Below are 24,530 nucleotides of genomic sequence, written 5' to 3' on the forward strand. Positions count from 1 at the left end.
GCATGGGCAGTGTCAGAGCTGATTGCTGTGTGCATGTGCTGTTTTCATTGAGATTTAAAGGATAAAGAGTGATGGCTGAGGGGCAGGGGGTGGGGAAGGAATAGAGGACAGTTTTTTAAAAAGTATCAAGGCAGGACAACAGATGGTAAGAACTGGGAAGGGCAGTGTTATTGAAATAGAGGAAGGTCAGTAGAAAACACTGAAGGCTGGAGAAGGAGCAAGGGACAGGTAAAGGCCAAGTTGTGAATGCTGGTCTTTATCCTAAGAGCCAGGGGAAGACATTGCTGCTGCTGCTAAATCACTTCAGTCGTGTCCGACTCTGTGTGACCCCATAGATGGCAGCCCACCAGGCTCCCCTGTCCCTGGGATTCTCCAGGCAAGAACACTAGAGTGGGTTGCCATTTCCTTCTCCAATGCATGAAAGTGAAAAGTGAAAGGGAAGTCGCTCAGTTGTATCCGACTCTTCGTGACCTCATGGACTGCAGCCTACCAGGCTCCTCCGTCCATGGGATTTTCCAGGCAAGAGTACTGGAGTGGAGTGCCATTGCCTTCTCCGGGGAAGACATTAAACGGTTTAGAGGAATGACAAGATAAGATTTATGTTTATAAAAGATCATTCTGGCTGGAGGATTATCAATTGGGTAGGAGAGTGAGGAGAATAGAAATAGGAAGGTCTGTTAGGAGTTGATTTCATGATTCTAACAAGGGAAGCAAAGCAGGGTTGTCAAGCTGAGCACTACTGGCATCTGGGACTGGATATGGGGGTAAGTCTCATTGCAGGATGTTTAGCAGCATCCCTGTTAGTAGCACCTCTACTGTTGTGACAATCAAAAATGTCTATGGGGACTTCCCTGGTGACTCAATGGTAAAGAATCCGCTTGCCAATGCAAGAGAAATGGGCTTGATCCCTTATCAGGGAAGATTGCACATGCTTCAGAGCAACTAAGCCAGGGAGCAGCAACTACTGAGCCCATGTGTGACAACTACTGAAGCCTCGACACCTTGGAGTACAAGCTCTGCAACAGAAGCCACCGCAATGAGAAACCTGTGTACTGAAATTAGAGAGCATCCCCCACTTGTTGCAACTAGAGAAAAGCCTGAGCAGCAACAAAGATCCAGCACAGCCAAAAATAAGTAAGTAAGATAATTTTTTAAAATGTCTTTGGATATTGTCAAATGTTCCATTGTGGAGGGGGGCGGGGCAAAATCACCCCCAGTTGAAAGCCTGCGTGTTTAAAATATTTTTAACACATTGAGGAGGCAATGTGTTAAAAATATTTTAAAGGTAAAAACCTATGTCAGGACTTCCCTGGTGGTCCAGTGAAGAAGACTCTGTTCCTAGTGCAGGGGGCCTGGGTTTGGTCCCTAGTCAGGGAACTAACCCCACATGCTGCATCTCAGAGTTTGTAAGCCACAACTGAAGACCCCACATGCCACAGTGAAGATCAAAGATCCCGCATGTTGCAACTGAGACCTGGCACAGCCAAATACATAAATATGAAAAACAATAACAACAACAGCTATGGGCTTTGGTGATGGATTGATAAAGAGGGGTAAGAGAGAAGGAAGAATCCAGGATGCTCCTGGGAGTCTGATTATCACAATCAGAGATGGTGATGCACTTTGCTGACATGGGATGAGGAAGGAGTGGAGCTATGTGTTTCTGCTCTGAAGAATTTCTTTGCTGAAATGTGAGTGCCAAACACAGGTGGTTCTTGGTGTTAAGGGTCTGCACTGATTGGCTGACAAAATCCCACATTGCTGAGCCACTGAGAGAAGTGGCTTGGACAACAGTCAAACTTTCTTCTTAAGTACTTCTTAGGCTCGGGATAGTTTCTGTTGCCACTCCCTCACTAGTTGACTCATTTGTGTTCCATCAAGCCCTCCCTACACCCCCACCCCACCCACAGAAAACACAATATTCATTTAACTACAACTTGAGCATTTTAAAGCCATCACTAGAAAAGAAGGTGAAGAGGCAAATCTTGCTACTGCTCCCAGAGTAAATGGCAGGTAGGTGAGGCAGAAGGTGAGAAGAAATGTGAACTCTAGGAAAGAGATACTGATCTGGGCTGGAATCAGCCATGACCTGGGAAGTCGAACCTGCCCTTTGCTAGAGCAAAGGAGAAACTGAACAAAATCAAATTGAAAAAGCAGTGGAAAAGCATGTCTTATCTCTGCAATCTGACTGGGTTTTAGATGAAAATGGAGGTCTCTAACTGGGTTTCTGGGGAATATCTGTGGCTGGTATTCAGGTGGAGATGCCGTGACCGCTACACCGTGCAGATCACAGGAAGAGGAGTGCTCTTTCTTTCTTAGTCTGGAAGGTGAAAGACAGACTATCCCAGAAAATGGACTTGGAGGGACAATTGAGGAAAATGGGTGAGTTCTCACTGTGAATGATTTTTGATATTAGAAATAAAATCTAAGACCCATAATTTTTAATCTAATCAGTGATGCAAGGAGCAGCCCTGAGCTTCCAAAGATGATAAGAAGTGTGTTTCACCATTTTTAGGAAGCGTGCAATCCTCCTAAACCCACTTTAGCTCTTTCAACTTTCTTTCCTTGCAAATCTCCATCCCATCATCACTAGACCAGTCCTGGACAGATTAAGCCTAATCCTCACCTTGAGGTTTTATCCCTTTGTAGATCTCAGCTTGTCTTAAAGGTCAAAAGAGCAAAGGTCTATTCGAGTTTATGGAGCTCTAAAACCCAAAACCTGTCCAGAACCATCCACAGGAAAACAAAACAACAAAGGACATTTATTTTCCAAAAAGAGTTCATCTCACTCCCAGCTTCTCAGCTTTTCTTGGGTTGTAGCCAAGCTCTGTGATATCTGAAAGATGACTTTTCTCATCTCGCTAAAATGTTCACCCATGAAGTAGGTTTTCTAGGATCTTTAAACATGGAAAAAGATTATACAGCATATTGGAAATTACTCCATTTATTAAGTAAACGTATCAATGACCTTCTGTATATTAGACAAGTATTTGCTTTTTGTGAAAGGCAATGTGTACAAGAAAATTGAGAAAGCAACATGTGAGCATCATTTCTCTGGATAGAAAGATGTAAATAATGAAAGTTTTTACAGTAAAGGTAAGCAGTTGCAACAGAGAGTATCTACTTATTTTCCTGTAATTGATCCGTCTTATAGTAGTCATAATAAACCTCAATTTATTGAGTTCCTACTATGTATTAAGAACTTAGTAAAAATTGAATCCTTCCAACAACCATACTGCAGAAGAAACAGGCTCAGAGAGGGTGAGTTTAAGACTACAGTTTTCACATGTACTGCAAAGGCGCCTGCAGTGGGAATATTGGCTGTGATCTCCCTCCAGGCGCCCAGGCTGCGGTAGTTGGGTCTCCCTTCTTGGAGAGGGTGGGGAATCCGCCTGCGCGCTGGGTCGGGTCGCCCAAGGGCTTCTGCGCTCAGGTTTCCTTTCAGCGCCCGGGCAGCGCGGGTCCCTGTGCACACAGCCCAGGGCGGGCTGACGGCTGCCCCACCCTGGCATTTCTGAGAAAAATAGGGGAGGGGCGACCGACTTCCTGGTTGAACTTTGAACTCCATTGGGAGCTCGGCCTGTGCTGCGCTGCAATGTCCGGCGGAACGGTCAGAAGCCTGGGGAAGGGTGAGGCTGCCCTCCGCGATCTGCAGCGGGGATCTGGGCGACCCTCGGCCGCGGGTCGGGGTGCGGCTGAACCTCCTGGGAAGGCACCCGTCCGGGGAAAGAGGCCGGGGCCGCAGCGCACGGGACCTCTCCACCGCTGGGTCCGGGGAACAGCTGGAGGCTGGGGGTCCCTGCCACTCTCTGGGTTGTAACTGCGTCCGCTTCTCCCCGCAGGAAGCGCGCCCCCGGGGCCCGTCCCCGAGGGCCTGATCCGTGTCTACAGCATGAGGTTCTGTCCTTACGCCAAGAGGACGCTCCTGGTCCTGAGGGCCAAGGGAATCCGGTGAGGACCAAGGAGGGGGCTGCTCCCCGATTTGGCCATGAACCAGCTGCTGAGGAAGGCCTCAGTGGGAAACTCTGGCAGGACCCCTTTACTGCAAAATAAACTATTTTCAGCCTTTCCGAGATAGAGCAACTTAGGGATCCTATCCCCGAGGTGGGGGCGGGGGGCCAATGCCACAGACTCCACCAGTCTGGGACAGTCCCTTTAGATTAGCCATTTTATGGATAAGAAAAGCTAGACCTCCAGTAAAGCTCGTGGTGCGCAGAGATCACAGCAATTGTACTCACAAGCAGTAGCTCTTTGAGGTCTGGCAGATCCCTGAGTCGTGCTATATTGCCCTATATCCCAGTCTAGAGTCCTGCCCTTGACTCTGGGTAGAGTGCTGAGTTAATTGTACTGAGCATATTGCTAGAGTTTGGGTTATTGGTTGAAGCAAATAAAGTGTCTATGCCTAAAAATTCATGCTTTGGGGAAGCCACACAGCAAGGTTATTGACATAGGCATTTTCCACAAGAAATCTGCAAGTCATTGGCTTTTCTCTGACACTGAAGAGCCACTGGAACCTTCTCCCTTAGAGTGACCTTTGGAATATGTTGAACAAACATTAGATATATGTGGTGTGGAAGTTTTAAGAGATAGTTTCCATTCCAAAGAAATTTTCTATCTATATGCTTAGAATGTATAAACTACTTTTAGTCTTCTAGGGGGAGAATTAAGCAGGCAATTCCTTTTCCCTAAAAAAGGTAAGATATATTCCAAAGGGTAAAAAAAAAACACATTATTTATCAATTAGTCATCACTTCAGTAAGATTTCCATCATATTCTGGGTGAAACTGATTCTGAACACATAGTAAAATATTCAACATTTAGTAACACTTATCAAAACATTGTCTTATCTAAATATCATAATATTTACTGTATTAGTCAGAATCTCTTGTTGCAATTAACAGATATCCAATTCAGTTGGATTGAAAAAAGACATATCTTGTGCTCATACAATTGAAGAATCTAGAGTGTAACTCCAAAACTAGAGTGTAACTCCCACTCTCTACAACTAGAGAAAGCCTTTTCACAGCAACAAAGGCTCAGTGCAACCAAAAATTAAATTAATTTTTTTAAAAAGAAAAATTCAGCATTAAGACACAGCTGGATTTGAGGGCACCAAGTCCTGGGTGAGTGCCCCTCTGGACTTCTAGGTTGAAAACAACCCTATCTTACTGGCACAGTTTTCCAAAGGGAAACGGGATTGATTTACTATAAAAATGTGTGTATGGTGGGTGAAGGGTGGTAACAGCTGCTGGGCAGTGCAGACAACAGAGGTCTACTATGTTCATGGATTAGTTTTTAGTCCCAGGGGACTTTGATTAGAGTGGTAGCTGACTTTACTATGGGGCTTCTCAGGTGGCACTAGTGGTAAAGAAACTGCCTGCCAGTGTAGGAAACTTAGAGATGCGGATTCGATCCCTTAGTCAGGAAGATCCTCTGGAGGAGGGCATGGCAACCCACTCCATATTCTTGCCTGGAGAATCCCTATGGACAGAGAAGCCTGGCGGGCTACAGTCCTTAGGCTTGCAAAGAGTCAGACATGACTGAAGCGACTTAGCATGCATGCACGCTGACTGTACAGCATTATCAGTTCAGTTCAGTCACTCAGTTGTGTCCAACTTTGCGACCCCAAGGACTGCAGCATGCTAGGCTTCCCTATCCATCACCAACTCCCAGAGCCTACTCAAACTCATGTCCGTTGCATCAGTGATACCATCCAACCATCTCATCCACTGTCGTCCCCTTCTCCTGCCTTGAATTTTTCCCAGTATCAGGGTCTTTCCCAATGAGTCAGTTCTTCGCATCAGGTGGCCAAAGTACTGGAGTTTCAGCTTCACCATCAGTCCTTCCAATGAATATTTAGGACTGATTTCCTTTAGGATTGACTGGTTGGATCATTATAGAATCTACTAAAGCCTGGTTTTCTCTGAAAGGCACATCTTCCAACTTGTTGCAGCAGGTATGTTACCCTGTTGGCTCATCATGCCAGATTACCAAAATGCATATGTGTTCTGAGAACCTTATTACAAAAACCCAGAATTTACCTTTTCTTTTCATAGTATGAAATTTCAGAAATCTTGATAATTCCTTGGCAGAGAGCCTCATTATTCTTGCAGTGGCTTGTATATGAGTGTACAGTAATCTGTCAGCAGACAAACCCTTTAATACATACACACAAACGCCACTGTTCATTCTGGCTATTCCTTTCTTTCTATGGGAGAGAGGGTAGGATTGTGTATTTAATCCTCAAGCTAAATGATTTTGTAGCTACTCAGGTGGATGGGGATAAAGGAACAAAAGACGTTGGGGTGTATTATTTCTGAGTAACTAATCGGTTCTATTGAACACTTTTCCAGCTTTGACAATGATATGGACCTCAGACCTGACTTTAACAATTATATGAACCTTCCCTTCCTCTTGTTTCCCCTAAATCTTTCAGGCAGGACAGAAATCAGATCTAAAAATGATCAATATAGCTCAGACTTCACCTGTTTCTTCTTTATGGGTTTATTTAGTGTAATTTACTCATATGCCATTTAAAAAAAATCAATGCATGGAAATTTAATCTGAAAGCTTATTTTGTGGATGAATTTTTTGGATTCCTTAATATTCTTGTAAAAATTGATGAACTTTCTATTCAGATTAGCAAAAGAAACTGAATTTTATTAATACCATGTTGATTCCTTTGTAGTGAGACCTGAACAAACTCAATTAGTTGGCTCAGATATTTTTAGTCCCAAATGGAATATCTAATTGACAATCTTGAAGAATTTCCACTTATTTATTCAACCAATGTGTGTTGAGTACCTATCCAAAAATGTTTATATATCCTCATACCATTTGAATCTATTTAAAACTTTGCTCATTTACATGTTTGTTTATGAATATGACCAAGACACACAAGCACATCACTGCTTTCATGGAGCTTACATTCTAAGGAGGTGACATAACAAATATGTAATTAAGTTAGCAAAGTAATTTCAGATGCATATCTTAAGTTTAATGAAGAAAGTAATTCAAGAGATATAAAAAAGGCCAGTGTGGTCAGATCATAATGACCAACGCAAAAGTCATAGGAAACAGATGTGACAGGTAACCTAGGGCCAGATCACATGGCATAAAAAGGGGTTCAGAGTTTATCCGCATTGCAGTGAGGAGCAATTGTAAATAAGCAGGAGGGTGGCCTCATTCAACTTACCTTTGTATATGGAGAGTGGGGACTGCTCAGGTGGCTCAGTGGTAAAGAATTCACCTGCCAATGTAGGAGATACTGGTTCAATCCCTGTGTCTGGAAGATCCCCTGGAAAAGGAAAAGGTAACCCACTCCAGTATTCTTACCTGGGAAATCCCATGGACAGGTCCATGGCCATGGGGTTGCAAAGATTCTGACACGACTTAGCAGCTGAGTACACAGGCACGAGTAGAGTGACTGACTGTAGGGAGGCCATAGTGGAAGCAGACGGGCCAATGGGACTACCGTAGAGGTCCAGGTGGCAGATGATGTCTTGGACGAGGTGGCAGTGTTAAAGCTGAGAAGCAGATGAAGCCAGACTGTGATTTGAAGGTCTAGCTGACAGGTCTTGGTGATCTGTGCGATTTGGGGAAGAGGGGGCAGGGGGAAGGAATCAAGGCCACGCTGACTCCAAATTTTGGGGTCTGATCAGCTAAGTGGGTGATGAGACTGTTGACATTTTATTCAGGAATACAAGAAAAATGTTACTGTCTTCACTGTCTTTTATGTGAATGTCTTTTATGAAATGGAAGTAGATGTGAAGAAGCTACACAGATGGAGCCCAGGGACAGAGAAATAGAAACTAAGGGAAAGACGTTACACAAGTTGGAGGATGGAGTGAGGAGATGTGACACAAATCGAGTTCCAGAAGGAGAGGGTAATTTTCTATAGTTGATAATCTGTAAATCCTAAGAATCAGGAAGATGGGTTAATCACAGACACTGGAGGTTGGGAACCTAGATAAATCACAGCTCAGGACACGGGAGGGACTGACATCTAAGCAGCAGCTGTAGGAACTTTCTGATGGTCCAGTGTTTAGGGACACAGCGACTCCAATTCCAGGGGCATGGGTTCCATCCCTGGTCTAGGAACTAGGATCCCTTGTGCTGCTGGGCGGGCAAAAAATAATAGCAAAAGGCAGCCTGAAAGGAAGAGGTGGAGTTAGAGACTAAGACTTACTGCTTGATGCCTCCTGGTTGGGGGGAGATGATGTAGTTCAGAGGGAAGAAATGCATAAAACATGCTTTTCCAGTGGTTGTTAGATGAAGGCTGTAGCTACCAGGATGGTTGGCCTAGCCCAGAGAGAGTGAGGGAGCACTGCAGAATCCCAGTTGTCACGTGAATAAATCCTAATTTAATGCCAAAAAAAAAAAAAAAATGCATTTCTTCCCTCTGAACTACATCATCTCCCCCCAACCAGGAGGCATCAAGCAGTAAGTCTTAGTCTCTAACTCCACCTCTTCCTTTCAGGCTGCCTTTTGCTATTATTTTTTGCCCGCCCAGCAGCACAAGGGATCCTAGTTCCTAGACCAGGGATGGAACCCATGCCCCTGGAATTGGAGTCGCTGTGTCCCTAAACACTGGACCATCATGTGTTTTTCAGGCATGAAGTCATCAACATCAACCTGAAAAATAAGCCTGAGTGGTTTTTCAAGAAGAATCCCTTAGGCCTAGTGCCGGTTCTGGAAACCAGTCTGGGTCAGTTGATCTATGAATCTGCCATCACTTGTGAGTACCTGGATGAAGCATATCCAGGGAAGAAGCTGTTGCCAGGTGACCCCTATGAGAAAGCTTGCCAAAAGATGGTCTTTGAGTCCTTTTCTAAGGTGCGTGTTTAAGCAATTTCAGCTCCTATTGAAAATGTCTTTGTTTTTAAAGCTGAATCAGCGCTGTCACTCTAGGTTCAGTGATTTGGAAGGGAAAGAAACAGGATTATGCTCTTGCCAGCTCGGACATGTCCTGTGCACCCTTTCATGATCTGAATCCTTTTTACTTTCCTAACACTTTATATTCTTGTCATGCTGAAATTTTTCCCAGACTTGCTACCTTCTGCTCTAGTCTTTCTAGAAGACTCTTCCCCCTTCTCACTTTGCCTGGTTGTCTCAGGTTCTCTTTTGTGCAGTCTGCACTCCTGTATGAGTGGAACCATAGAGGCTGAGGGCTGACTATACTGTGCCAATTTATATAAGGGGGTTGAGCATTCAGATTTTCCTATCTGGGGGCGGGGTGTCCTGGAACCCAACCCCACCTCCACCCCTACCCTGCCACCCCCAGCAAACACTAAGGAACCACTGTACCTGTCCGGAGACTGCTGTCTTCCAGAAGCTTGTTAGTGCCCAGCTCTGTGTTCCCACATGTGCTAACTTTCCTCTGTGGGGACTGCTGCCTTCTTATATGTAAGTTGTATGCCTGTGTGTTGTATCAGGGCTGTGAGCTTCTGAGGAGGAGGGCCGTGTTTCCATTACTGCTGGCTCACTGCCTAGGCTTGTCACCAGCCCTGCCACTTCTTAGCTGTGTGACTCTAAGCAAGTTACTTATTATTTACCTCTGTACCTCAGCTCATGTATAAAATGAGTATAATAAGGGTTCCTGTGTCACTGAAAAAAAATCAGTTAATATGAAACACCTGAAGTCCGATACATGGTAAACACTCAGTGTTAGCTCTTGTTCTTCTAGCACAGTGTTTATCTATGAGCATCTCCTGTGTGTTGGCAACAGCTCCTTATGGGCTGAGTAATGGCATTCCCGTAGAAGAACTTTCTGTGTTTGAATTAGCATCAGTATTAATTCAATTAGATTAGTTCAAACAATTAGTATTAAAAAAGAAATGACCAACAGCAGACAATGTGAATAACCACATCAGGTTATATCTATATAATGTCTGTATAATTCTGTTAGTTCATTAGGATATATGTCAGCATAATAGGAAACATCTTGTCTCTAGGGAAAGAAATGGTAAAAAAAAAAAACATCTAGAAAGTGAGACTTGTAGGGAGAACATATTGTTTAAGGAAACACTGAAAATGGAAAAACCAGTGGAGAAGGAAGAGGGAATTGGCTGGCTTAGCAGAATGAGAGTGAAAGAATGCTAGAGATTTCCACTGTTGAAGATGATAGACAGGGAATATGGTGTTTACAAGAAAGATATTGGAGAATTAAAGAATCATAATACTGAGATTCCTTGTACTGTCTAGAAAGAAAAGGCGCTAACAGCTGGAGACGCCCACCGTTTCTTCCCTGCTCACACCCAGAGAAGAGGTGGGCTTAAGTACCACATGACCCCATCCCCCTGACCACAGCTCAGCAAGCCAGAAATGCCCCCAGCTGTACCCCAGACCAATAATTATTTTCCTGAGAACTTGGGAATGAGACACAAACTAAGACAATAAAGGTGTTGAGATTTTGGATCTGTATGTTTATATCACCGGAGACCTAACAAACCAAAGACACACACAAAAAGAATTTTTAGGGAAGCAGAGGTTAAGAACATTGCAAAGGGAATTGACATTTGGCAAATAATATGAAACAGACATTCAAGGAGAAGCAGAGATGAAAGACCATCCAGACCCAGATGGAAATGTAGAAGGAACGGCTGCCTGCAAACCTTCAGTTCCAATGAAGGCAAGCTGTACCAACATGGATAGGCTTTCTGGACATTCTCCTGTACTTTTACAAGGGCTTGTTTACTTACACTGGGACAAGTGGATTTCTGTCTCTTGCAGTGAGACAATACCAAAGACTGAGCATTAAAACACAAACACCTCCACCACAAGCATTAAAGCATCTGCAGCTACACCTGTCAAGTCTTCAGGTTGTCAACCACTTTGAGCTGTCTTCTCATGGTTGTCCCAAGGTAGAGATCAGGAAAATCTCCTTCCCAGCTCTCTTTGCAGCTGGTGCCAAGGCCTGGGACCTAGGCTCTTCCTCTCACATGCACACATGCTAGGGTTCAGTTCAGAAATGAGACATGTGGAGAAGTAGGCATGGGGTGGGGCACCAGTTCTGCTGATGAGAGTGACTGGTGGCAGAGCTCCTGGCTTTCAGGAGCTGGAGTGATTGCAAGATTCAATTCCAGCCTGGCATCACTAACTTTATAGTCCAGCATCTGGCAGGGGCACAAACTGTAGCACTGAGTGCTCAGTTCACTGGTGGCAAAGAATGCTTCCCATCAGGTCCATTTCCAGCATGATTTTGGAATGGTCCAGTTCAGTTCCAGACCTGTTTGTTCCGCCTCTCAACAATTCAATGAGCAACAATTCTATCAGTGTCCTTTCAAGGTATGTTTGACTCAAACTCAACAAGATGGCTTCTCCTAATAGCTCCTTATAAAATCTTGACTCTTACAGCATCTTAGGCCACAAAACTGTTTTTAAGATCAGTACCCGACCTCTATGAGTACAGAAACTAAAGTTTCCAGAACACCCTGACTCTGGGACTATAAGGGTTCTGTGGTGCTTTTATATGAAGGGGCTGATATCGTTAGCTTCACACTGATAAACTAAGAAATTTTTCTCTGTCTAGGTACCATCTTTGATGGTAAGCTTTCTTAGAAAGCAAAATAAGGAAGATTGCTCTGGCCTAGAAGAAGAACTGCATAAAGAATTCAGCAAGCTGGAGGAGGTAATCAACCCCTTCTTGATTTTATGGGAGTAATACATGGTATCCATCTTTTTCTTCTATTCTTTTTTTTAATATTCCCATCTCCAAAATCACTTTAAGGTAATTAGCAATAACACCAAAAAGGAAATTTTAGTTTACAACAGATAGCTATAAGCTGTTGTGTTTAGGATATAAATGAAAACACCTAAAAATGTTTTGTCATGGACTTGCTTTTAGAACATTTTATTGCATTGACATTAAAATATCAAGGAAAAATGTCACCCACATTTCCACAGTTTGTCACCTGTTTTAATTTTTCTATGCTTGTTCTATGTATATTTTTAAACATTCAGATCAGATCAGATCAGATCAGTCACTCAGTTGTGTCCGACTCTTTGCGACCCCATGAATTGCAGCACGCCAGGCCTCCCTGTCCATCACCAACTCCCGGAGTTCACTCAGACTCACGTCCATTGAGTCAGTGATGCCATCCAGCCATCTCATCCTCTGTCGTCCCCTTCTCCTCCTGCCCCCAATCCCTCCCAGAATTAGAATCTTTTCCAATGAGTCAACTCTTCGTATGAGGTGGCCAGAGTACTGGAGTTTCAGCTTTAGCATCATTCCTTCCAAAGAAATCCCAGGGCTGATCTCCTTCCGAATGGATGGGTTGGATCTCCTTGCAGCCCAAGGGACTCTCAAGAGTCTTCTCCAACACCACAGTTCAAAAGCATCAATTCTTCGGCGCTCAGCCTTTTTCACAGTCCAACTCTCATATCCATACATGACCACAGGAAAAACCATAGCCTTGACTAGACGGACCTTTGTTTGCAAAGTAATGTCTCTGCTTTTGAATATGCTATCTAGGTTGGTCATAACTTTCCTTCCAAGGAGTAAGCGTCTCTTAATTTCATGGCTGCAGTCACCATCTGCAGTGATTTTGGAGCCCAGAAAAATAAAGTCTGACACTGTTTCCACTGTTTCCCCATCTATTTCCCATGAAGTGATGGGACCGGATGCCATGATCTTCATTTTCTGAATGTTGAGCTTTAAGCCAACTTTTTCACTCTCCTCTTTCACTTTCATCAAGAAGCTTTTTAGTTCCTCTTCACTTTCTGCCGTAAGGTGGTGTCATCTGCATATCTGAGGTTATTGATATTTTTCCCGGCAACCTTGATTCCAGCTTGTGTTTCTTCCAGTCCAGCGTTTCTCATGATGTAGTCTGCATAGAAGTTAAATAAGCAGGGTGACAGTATACAGCCTTGATGTACTCCTTTTCCTATTTGGAATCAGTCTGTTGTTCCATGTCCAGTTCTAACTGTTGCTTCCTGACCTGCATACAAATTTCTCAAGAGGCAGATCAGGTGGTCTGGTATTCCCATCTCTTTCAGAATTTTCCACTGTTTATTGTGATCCACACAAAGGCTTTGGCATAGTCAATAAAGCAGAAATAGATGTTTTTCTGGAACTCTCTTGCTTTTTCCATGATCCAGCGGATGTTGGCAATTTGATCTCTGGTTCCTCTGCCTTTTCTAAAACCAGCTTGAACATCAGGAAGTTCACGGTTCACATATTGCTGAAGCCTGGCTTGGAGAATTTTGAGCATTACTTTACTAGCATGTGAGATGAGTGCAATTGTGCGGTAGTTTGAGCATTCTTTGGCATTGCCTTTCTTTGGGATTGGAATGAAAACTGACCTTTTCCAGTCCTGTGGCCACTGCTGAGTTTTCCAAATTTGCTGGCATATTGAGTGCAGCACTTTCACAGCATCATCTTTCAGGATTTGGAATAGCTCAACTGGAATTCTATCACCTCCACTAGCTTTGTTCGTAGTGATGCTTTCTAAGGCCCACTTGACTTCACATTCCAGGATGTTTGGCTCTAGGTGAGTGATCACACCATCGTGATTATCTGGGTCGTGAAGATCTTTTTTGTACAGTTCTTCTGTGTATTCTTGCCATCTCTTCTTAATATCTTCTGCTTCTGTTAGGTCCATACCATTTCTGTCCTTTATTGAGCCCATCTTTGCATGAAATGTTCCCTTGGTATCTCTAGTTTTCTTGAAGAGATCTCTAGTTTTCTTGAAGAGATCTCTAGTCTTTCCCATTCTCTTGTTTTCCTCTATTTCTTTGCACTGATCGCTGAGGAAGGCTTTCTTATCTCTTCTTGCTATTCTTTGGAACTCTGCATTCAGATGCTTATATCTTTCCTTTTCTCCTTTGCTTTTCACCTCTCTTCTTTTCACAGCTATTTGTAAGGCCTCCCCAGACAGCCATTTTGCTTTTTTGCATTTCTTTTCCATGGGGATGGTCTTGATCCCTGTCTCCTGTACAATGTCATGAACCTCATTCCATAGTTCATCAGGCACTCTATCAGATCCTAACCATAATCAGAGCATAAATCATTCGTGTTCTTTTTTCTACTTAATATTATATAATAAACATTCCCCGCCACAAAGAGATGCCATGAATTAGACAGACACTTGGGGAAGCCCAGATATGGTTTACCTGCTTTGCAGAAGAACTGCCATTTGGACCTTTACACGAGAATTCCTCTTCCATTCACACTGAGCGTTAGGTTTTTACTGAGGGAAGACACAGTTCCTGTTTCATATGGAAATGCAGGCTTTTATCAGTAAGTATGAATTTTGCTGTAGATTATTTCAGAAACCCTTTTTTTTTTCCCATTAAGAAAGTTCTATTACTCTCTCTCTCTCTTTAGTCACTAAGTTGTGTCCAACTCTTGTGACCCCATGGACTGTAGCCTGCCAGGCTCCTCTGTCCATGGGATTCTCCAGGCAAGACTACTCGAGTGGGTTGCCATTTCCTTCTCCAGGGGATCTTCCCAACCCAGGGATCAAACCTGGGTCTCCTGCACTGCAGGCAGATTCTTTACCAACTGAGTCTTGAAGTTTGCTGTTTGTTTTTTTTTTTCAAGCCATGAATGAGTGTTCAATTTTATTGAATGCTTTGTCTGTTTCTATTACATCTTTTCAAATGTTCATAAAAAATTTTTCCCTTTAAACTGAAGAGTATAGTATAACTAACAGATTTTTCTGGTGTTGAACTATGCTAGCATTACTGGCATAAAACCTAATTGTTTTAAATGGTTTTCATATATATTCTAAAATTAGTTAATATTTAAAGAATATTTGCGTATTTGTTTATATAGTAGATTACTTTGTTCTAATAGTATCTTTATTTGGTTTTATATATCAAGGATATTCTCACCTCATAAAATGAGTTGTTACTTTCTCTGGATGTCTAAGCTCTGAAACCATTTGATATGTTTTGGCTATTTCTGTAAAATATTTGAGTCTGGTGTCTTTTATGTGGGTAGAGTTCAATTTTTAATGGTAATTAATTTGGGGGGGTGTTGTATTTTTTCTTAAATCAATTTTGGTAATTTCTATTTTTACTGAAAATTGTCCATTTCATCTAAGTTTTCATATATATGGACATGAAGATGATCATGTTTCCTGATTTCAAAAAATCTCTGTGTACAACTATAGTTGGCCCTGAACAATGTGGAGGCTGAGGGTGCTGACCCTTTGAGCGGTAGAAAATCCATACACTTCCTGCTAAATTTGGGGTTAGTTGGGAGGCATATAAGTTTCTTCCCATCTGTGCTTATAGACTCCCAGTTAAGGACGAATACATTTCCATGTTTCAGGCTGCTGAGAGGTTATTTCCTTCTGACTGAAGCTATAATACTTACTTTATTATGCACAATATAATTACCAGTCATTACAGTTTTAAGGACAGCCCCAAACAATATTGATTCATTGTACCGTTCTGAGTAATAATTCAAGGTACTCTGCTGAACAGTATGGGAGGTAGAAAGTGAGAGGCAGTTCATACTATGCAGATGGTTAATTTGGTGGTAGACCAAAAACATACTCAGGTAGGTATAAACAACCTATTTACAATGCAGAATATTATAAGGGCCCTGAAAAAAACTATATCTTATAAATGGCAAAATGGTTTGGTGTTAAATAGCTAGATAATAATCTCAGTTCTTATCTTTGTAAAACCATAATAACAATTCACCTTCTTAAATTTCAGGCATACACTTTTGTGCTTTGTTTTCAAAGAATTTTACTTGGCATCTGTTTAATAATTAATCTAGTTATTTCCAATATATTTTAAGTAAACTTTTCTACTGAAGTATTATATGCAGAGATTTACCCAAAGCGTAAGAGTATAGCTTGATGAATTTACAAAGTAAACACAACCATGAAACTGGCACCCGTATCAAGAAAGAGAATATTAGTTTTGAATGATTTTTGTACTTCATACAAATGGAATCATAATATTCACTCTTTGGGGTCTGACGTCTTTCATATAATATCAAGTTTCTGAAGTTCATCTATATTGTATGTAGTTAGTTCATTCCTATACTTTGTATAGTGTTCCAATGTATGCTGCTGCTGCTGCTGCTGCTAAGTCGCTTCAGTCATGTCCGACTCTGTGCAACCCCATAGACAGCCTCCTCTGTCCCTGGGATTCTCCAGGCAATGTATGACTACTGCACAATTTATTCATTTTAGTCCTAATGGACAGTAAACATTTCCACTTTGGGGTTATAAAATAGTGCTGTGATGAACATTCTTATACCTATGTTTTAGTGACTATATGTTCACATTTTCAAAAAGTAGAATAACTGGGTTATAGAGTATGCATGCACTAAGCTTTAGTAGACAATGTTAAAAAAATGGCTAAACCAATTTATACTCCTGTCAGCAGTAGGTCCACAGAGTTACTAATTTCATCTTGTTCCTTTTAGCCATTCTGATGGATGTGAAGTGGTATGACATTTTCATTTTAATTTGCATTTCCTGAATGACTCATGTAGCTGAGCACTTTTTCAAATGATTATTGGCCATTTGGAACTTCTCATTTGTGAAATTCAAGTCTTGCCCAAATTTCCGATGAATTGTTTGCCTCTTTCTTATTGATTCCCAGGAGTTCTTTCTATATTCTGAATACCAGTCCTTTGTTGGGTACGTGTATTGCAAAGTTCTTGTATTCTGTGGCTTGTTTTACTTTTTTCCCCTTTCCAGTAAAATAGACTGTTTTGCATTATCCCAAACCAAGAGATTCTAAAGCTTAAAATAATCAGACAAATCCCAACTTGACGATGTCAGGGCAAAAGTTGCTACTGTCACTTACTTGACTTGCCTTACCAGATGCAGAAATAAGAAGTATTCTTATGCTGTTTAATGTTCAGGTGCTGACTAATAAGAAGACAACCTTCTTTGGTGGCAATTCTCTTTCTATGATTGATTACCTCATCTGGCCCTGGTTTGAATGGCTAGAAGCCTTGGAGTTAAATGAGTAAGACATTTGAATATTTTTTTGCATAATTTAAGATAATGATAACTGGAATTGTATATACTAACCTTTTTATGGACAAAATTAATGTATCTCATCAAGTAGATTAATGGGAGCAGCCAAAAGAAGGATACTTTGACTTTCCAGGGCATGTCCTATACCTATACTCATGATTTTCTCCCATCTCTGGGGGTGGGCAAGGGTGGGGAGTTCCATGACAGGTAGTAAAATATTTGAAAAATGATTTACTCCTTCCCTCTTGGTTAAAAATCCATAAGGATATACATTTTCATAACGATGTCAGGCAGGATTGTGTGACTAATGCCACCTCCCATTTACCAGCAAGAGTCCCACATTGTTATCCAAACTCCATGTTTTGAAGTTTAGCAGCCACCTTAGCTTACTCCTACTTCCTAGAGCTTACAGTTACCATTAGTCACAATCTGACCAGAGAGTAATAAATATGTAATGTTCTTGGTCGTCTTTCACTTTCTCATTTAAAAAAAATATCAGTCTCTCAGTTTGGACAAGTTCTTAGGTTAACTGAGCAATTCACTTCACTCTAGTTTTAGATTCCTCTTCCACAAAACAAGGACCTCTGCAATATCTTCCAAATCTCATATTTTATGGTTATGCATATCTTAAAGAAATATTTCTAAAGAAATATTGAAAATATTGAAAAGATTAGAGGAAAACAATATGAAACTGGCAAGTTACAGGAGCATTTGCAATGCCTTCCTACTTAGCCTTGTTCATCCCTCCATTCTTTCCATCTCCTGCAGGTATGTAGAGCACACTCCAAATCTAAAGCTCTGGATGGCATCCATGAAGAATGATCCCATAGTATCATCCCTCCCCACCGATGTGAAGACCCTTCAAGGTTTCTTCAACCTCTACTTGCAGAACAGCCCCGAGGCCTGTGACTATGGTCTCTGATGGAGACAAGAGTCAGCAATGAAGACATAGCTGATACTTTGCTTCACTAATATGAATAATACCATGCTTTTATTTTACCAAGTGTTCTCATGTCTTATTGGATCACCTTCTCTGATTTGACATCAAATTTGGCTATACTGTGGGCTTTCCTTAAGACCCTCCTGCAGAAATATAAACATATTTCCTGTCTCAGAATGCTCAAATGACTCTAAGGGCTATCACAGTCCATGCTGATAGACTGGATGATAAACTGCAGTGCACTTATTCTTAGGGCTGATCATGAGCTGACCTCAGACTGTTCCTGTGCTTGCCTCTCATAGCTGATCTCTTGTTCACATCATTATGATTGCTTAATTAGATCTTCAAATTTTTCTGACCTCATGGCTTCTGCATATGCCTTTCCTCTGCTTGGAATCCTCTTCCTTTTCCTCATCACAAAGTTCATCCTTTAAGTATTGCTATGAATTGAATTTTGTCCCTCTAAATTTGTAGGTTGATGTCCTCACTCTCAGTATCTCAGAATGTGACTGTATTTGGAAGTAGGGTCTTTATGAAATGAAATGAAGTAATTTAATGTGGACCTACTCCAGTATGATTAGTATCCTTATAAAAAGGGAAATTAAGAGACAGATACACACAGAAGGAGAACACCATGTGCACACGAGGACAGTTATTCACAATCAGGAACAGATTCTCCATCATAGCTCAGCAGGAATCAACCCTGCTGACACTTGATCTCATACTTCTGGCCTCCAGAACTGAGACAATAAATTTCTGTGTTTAAGCCACTCAGTTTGTGGTACTTTGTTAAGGCAACCCTAGCAAACTAATACAGCCATCAAAAGGTGAGTAGGTAAATAAACTGTGATATTTATCCATACCATGGAATAGAAAGGAATCAACAAGTAAAACACAGCAGCATGGGAGAATTAGAAAATAACTGTGCTGCATGGAAGACCCCAAAATAGAGTATATAATGTATGTTTAATTCTTAAAAATGCAAACTAACCCAGAATGTGAATAAGCACATCAGTGATTCCCTGGGAGTGAGGGGCAGGGCTTAGTGGTGTACGGGTATGTGTGGTGAGAGCCAATAAGGAAGGACCTGATGGAGCATGGAAAAACTTCTGGAGATGATGGATATATTCATTATCTCGATTATACTGATGCTTTTATGGGTAAGTCAAAAGTTATCAAGTTGTTTATATACATATAAAGTTGTTTGTGTATATATATATTCATGCAGTGAATTATGCATCAATTATATCTCAGTAAAGGGCTGGAAGAAGCACAAGCTGGAATCAAGATTGCCGGGAGAAATATCAATAACCTCAGATATGCAGATGACACCACCCTTATGGCAGAAAGGGGAGAGGAACTAAAGAGCCTGTTGATGAAAGTGAAAGAGAAGAGTGAAAAAGTTGACTTAAAGCTCAACATTCAGAAAATGAAGATCATGGCATCCGGTCCCATCACTTCATGGGAAATAGATGGGGAAACAGCGGAAACAGTGTCAGACTTTATTTTTTTGGGCTCCAAAATCACTGCAGATGGTGACTGCAGCCATGAAATTAAAAGACACTTATTCCTTGGAAGGAAAGTTATGACCAACCTAGATAGCATATTCAAAAGCAGAGACACAAAAAAAAAAAAAAAAAAAAAAAGCAGAGACATTACTTTGCCAACAAAGGTCTGTCTAGTCAAGGCTATGGTTTTTCCAATGGTCATGTATGGATGTGAGAGCTGGACTGTGAAGAAAGCTGAGCACCGAAGAATTGATGCTTTTGAACTGTGGTGTTGGAGAAGACTCTTGAGAGTCCCTTGGACTGCAAGGAGATCCAACCAGTCCATTCTAAAGGAGATCAGTCCTGGGTGTTCATTGGAAGGACTGATGCTAAAGCTGAAACTCCAGTACTTTGGCCACCTCATGCAAAGAGTTGACTCATTGGAAAAGACTCTGATGCTGGGAGGGATTGGGGGCAGGAGGAGAAGGGGATGACAGAGGATGAGATGGCTACATGGCATCACCGACTTGATGGACATGAGTTTGAGTAAACTCCATGAGTTGGTGATGGACAGGGAGGCCTGGCGTGCTGCCATTCACCAGATCGCAAAGAGTCGGACACGAGTGAGCGACTGAACTGAACTGTACTGAACTGAAAGTTGTTGTGTTTTTTTTTTTTTTGGCCGATTGAGGGATCATAGTTGCGCAACAGGGATCAAATCTGTATCCACTACAGTGGGAACATGGAGTCTTAACAACTAGACCACCAGTAAACAGTAAAATTTTTCTGCACAAACAGTAAAGAAATTCTGCATAAACTAAATGTTATTCTATGAATCAAGATTGTTACATATTTCCATGAAAAATGCTGGTATGTAAGTATTCACAATCATTCTTGGATTGAGAATATTAAATATTTCCCCTCAATAAGACAAATTCCCCCCAAAGGAGTTTATATTATGGATAGAACAGTGAATGCATCTTCGAAGGTGACCACATGAAGTGATCCAGCAAAGACCAGACGTGTGTCTTATTCACAAGTTATTTCCTATACAGCTGGGAAATGTGGTATAATGTTCCACTCTCTGAACATTTAATTGTTCTAATGTCCCTAAAAACAGTTACTTCAAACTGAGCTCTAATATGAAGACTATCTTAATTTCAGCATTAGTGGAAATAATGAAAATAATTCATAGATACCCTTTTAGGAAAAGATGAAACTTTATGTACTTATTCATGTATTCTTTACTTGACAAAGGAAATATTATAACACACTGATAAGAAGAGAAAGACAGTAATTAATCTGTTAGCTTTTGCCCTGCCAATTTGCTGCCTGAAAGTACTGATTATATTAAGCCTTATGATTAGGACTTTTATTCCTTCCATTTTTCCTTGTTCCAATTTCTCATGTAGACGTGCTTTGATTAAAATCCAGAAGGATAAATTAAAATTTGACCCAATGAAAGGAATTCTGCAGGAGGCTGCAACTTACCAGAGGGCCAGTTCAAATTCTGGGAGGGAGGAGTAACTAGGCAGGTAGGTGCCACAGTAACTGAAGAAAAGTATAGTCCAGGAGAACATTGCCTATAATATAAAATACAATGCAAGGATTTAATCATTATGTTCAGGTTAACTATAGCCTTATAGTTTAATTTCTTTTATTTAATAATTTTCACATGATTCAAACATATTTGCCTTGTGCAATGTCTAGGCTGGTTTCTTACACTATTAACAGGAAGCTATGAGCAAAGTTAAGATCTGTGTTTAAAAGATTTTTGAGTGAACTAAGGCCATGAGGTCACTGTCTCATGACTTCAGTGCAGAATTAAGCACACTGCACTATGTATGTCCCTGTGTGCCTTGAAATGGCCCAAGAACCATAAAATATTCCATAAATATATGAAACACGGTAATTAGAGAAGTTATTCAACAACTTGAAATACACTGGGCAGTTGCAATAATTCTAGCTTAATTGGATGTCTCTGTCCCTTAGGCCATATCTGGCCCTTAGCTTAATATCTTCCAGTCCTTAGAACAACTATAAAAAGTTATTTTCTCGTTTGTACCTACAGTTGAACAAATGAAACTTGACTTTAAAGTCTTAGCAACAATGTGTTTAAAATCTACACAGTGAGGATGCTAATGCAGGGAGGTGTCTGCTTCTGCTTCCTTGTGTGTGAGGCTTTGGTTTCCCCTCCTTTAGCTGCTGTTCTTCACTGTGGTTCCATAGACACAACTTTTGCCTTCTCCTATGTCTGTCTTCTTTACATTCAATTCTCTATTGCTCATTCTGCATATTTTTAACGGCCCTGTTCTCTGCATTTTTACACTTTTCACTTTAACTGAACGTACTATTCCACTAAACTTTATAATTTATTGGGTTTATGTAGCATAGTCTGATCAATAAAAACAGCTTGTATTTCCTGAGCATCCAATGCAAAAATAAATATAATTTCTTGTTGGACAGAGGCTTTAATGGAATAATTTTCTATCCTTACTAGACAGACACTTCCTCCCATAATTGAAGATTATTAATTTTATATTTTCTTTACATTTATTTTACAAAACACAAGACTTTTGAAGAAAACACACACACACACACACACACACACACACACACTAGCCATCCAGAGAAGAAAAACAAATGCTCCTTATTTATACTACAAAATCTGATAAATTTGTTTTTGTTGTTTTCTTGTGTTTTTACTTACAAAAATACATTTTTTTTTTGTTAAATATAACTTTGCTTTTTATAGCTATAATAATCATGGACTAAATAAATAACCTACATAATAATTCATTTTAGAAATGGAACTTGGATCATATATTCCATGACTTCTATTGAGTTTTTTTTTTTTTTGCTTGTTTACCTTGAGCATTTTATCATTAATAATTATTCAAAAATGTGAATTTTAACATTCGCATAGTACCTCTTTATGGGATCTTAAACTTATTTAACCACACACAGATTACTGGAAATTTAGGTTGCTTCCAATCTTCTGCTATTACGACAGTGCTTTTAATTCGTTTGCACACAAATGTGTGGCCCTATTTCTGATTATTTCCTTTAAACTGAATAGTTCTTGAAGTGGATATAGAGTAGATATTTATTTTTCGGAAGCTTGTATGAATTCATACGCCCACCATTAGGAAAGGAGCGCTCCCAGTTTCACTGCACCCTGTGCTAGCAAATATGAACTTTAAAAGAATTGTGACTTTGATAAGTAGAAAAACCTCACCTTTGTTTAAATGACACTTTATAAAATGAATATTCAAATGAAACATTTTTTATGTTTTTGGTCCTTAGTAGTTTTGTGGTTTGGGTGAGTTCCTTATCCATTGTTCTAATGAGGTATCTTTTTTATTATTTCATAAATGGTCTGAAAATATTTTGCCATATTTGTCCCAAATACTTTCTTCAGTTTATTATTTGCCTTTTAACTTTTCATGGTATTTTCAATATTCATAGGTGTAAAATTTGTATATAATGAAATATGTCAATCTTTCTATTTCCACTTTTTTCCTTTGTGCAAAAAGTCCTTCTTCAACCTTAAATTATTTCAATTTTCTACCACAGTTTCATCCATTTTTCAATAGGTTTGTTGTTTATATTCTCTCTTGCTTTTGTTTGATTTATGTTTTGATACACAGTATAACATAAGGACTTAACTTGATACTTTTGTTCTAATATTTTTCTTAACACCATTGTTTAATAATTCATATCATCTACTGTGTATGGGTATCATTCTGGGAGTGTCTTCTTCATATACTTAGCTTCATGTATTCCAGAGCCTGTCCTCACTCTTCAATTCTTTCACTGATTAAGTGACTCCTGAACCAATCCCACACCCTATATGATTACGGCACCATAATGCTAAGGAGGGCCCTCTACCTTGTCATATTCTCTTTCAAATTATCCCCATTCTCTACTTTCTGTTCTTCTAGATGAACCTTGAAATCATTCATTTAAGTACTCCTGGTCTCTAAAACATTTGATAAAACTATGCATTTCTTTCTGTAAAGAATATCAGAACTACATGTATGATAACCAGACTTTCCATGCAGGAGTATGTCTCTATATGTTTAAATATTATGTCAGTGATTCTTGTAATTTTCTTCATTAGAGTCACTCCTAAGTATTCAAATCTTCTAATTGCAAGGATATTTATTTTGAAACCAGCATCTTACTGAGCATTCTTTTATCAGTCCTAGAAGATTATTGTATTATCCATTATCTCTTTTCTCCTAGCTATAAGTTTTATATGTTCATATTTTGTTGCATTGACTAGAACTTCCAAGTTGATATTAAATAACAGTAGTAACATTGTGTATCCTTGATGATTTAATCCTAATTTTATCATGGATTCCTTTAGCATTTAATGATTCAACATGAATGTTGGCTACTAGTTTGAATTAACTATCAATTCCTTTGATAAGACTATACCAAGTAACCAAACTGGGAGTATTTTAAAGATGAAGAGTAGATACAGTCCATATAGAAGCATATCTCAGAGATATTACAGGTTTGGCTCCAGACCACAGGAATAAAGTAAATATTGCTATAAAGTAAATCACACAAATTTTTTTGGTTTCCCAATACATATAAAAGTTATGTCTACACTATAATATAGTTTAAATGTGTAATAATATTATGTTTAAAGAAATCATTTATACAACTTAATTAAAAAAATACTTTATCTCTAAAAATAATAACCATCAGCTGAGCCTTTAGAGTCATAAGCTTTTTGCTGGTGGAGGGTCTTGCCTTCTTGTTCATGGCTGTTGACTGGGGTTGGTGACTGCTAACGCGTGGGGTGGCTGTGGCAATTTATTAAAACAGGACCACAATGAAGTTTGCTTGATTTACTCACCCATTCATGAATGATTTCTCTGTAGCATGCAATTCTGTTTGTCAGCATTTAGCAACAACAAAACCTCTCTCAAAACTGGAGTCAATCCTTTTAAACCCTGTCACTGCTTTGTCAACTAAGCTTATATAATGTTCTAAACCTTGTGTTACCATTTCAACAATTGTTATAGCGTTCTTTCTAGGAGTAGTTTCCTTCTCAAGAAAGCACTTCCTATGCTCAGCAATAAAAAAACAACTCTGCATCCATTCAAGTTTTATCATGAGATTGCAGCAATTCAGTCA

The 24,530-nt window shown here is 40.2% G+C and overlaps 1 protein-coding gene across 11 annotated transcripts; it reads left to right on the forward strand.

The window, feature by feature from the left end:
* Window positions 1-628: 628 nt before the first annotated feature.
* Window positions 629-17,951, forward strand: LOC129636607 (glutathione S-transferase omega-1-like). Of its 11 annotated transcripts, XM_055560105.1 has the most exons (7): window positions 630-1,134; window positions 2,256-2,382; window positions 3,843-3,951; window positions 8,613-8,835; window positions 11,531-11,629; window positions 16,835-16,941; window positions 17,721-17,951. In XM_055560105.1, the coding sequence occupies exons 2-7, from the start codon at window positions 2,352-2,354 to the stop codon at window positions 17,872-17,874; spliced, it is 723 nt and encodes a 240-aa protein (XP_055416080.1). In that variant the 5' UTR covers window positions 630-1,134; window positions 2,256-2,351; the 3' UTR covers window positions 17,875-17,951. The 11 variants fall into 11 exon arrangements, with proteins under 11 accessions (XP_055416083.1, XP_055416080.1, XP_055416085.1 ...); XM_055560110.1 differs by lacking the exon at window positions 2,256-2,382 and having other exon boundaries at window positions 632-1,134; XM_055560112.1 differs by lacking the exons at window positions 630-1,134; window positions 8,613-8,835 and adding an exon at window positions 1,886-2,013.
* The last annotated feature ends 6,579 nt before the right edge of the window (window positions 17,952-24,530 follow it).

The sequence above is a fragment of the Bubalus kerabau genome, chromosome 22 (genome assembly GCF_029407905.1).
Source record: "Bubalus kerabau isolate K-KA32 ecotype Philippines breed swamp buffalo chromosome 22, PCC_UOA_SB_1v2, whole genome shotgun sequence".
NCBI lineage: Eukaryota > Metazoa > Chordata > Mammalia > Artiodactyla > Bovidae > Bubalus > Bubalus kerabau.

Coding starts and splice junctions, on each gene's coding strand:
- LOC129636607 (XM_055560102.1), top strand. CDS start 3,287: ATGTACTGCAAAGGCGCCTGCAGTGGGAATATTGGCTGTGATCTCCCT. Junction 3,952..8,612: donor CTGAGGGCCAAGGGAATCCG/GTGAGGACCAAG, acceptor TGTGTTTTTCAG/GCATGAAGTCATCAACATCA. Junction 11,630..16,834: donor AATTCAGCAAGCTGGAGGAG/GTAATCAACCCC, acceptor TTTAATGTTCAG/GTGCTGACTAATAAGAAGAC.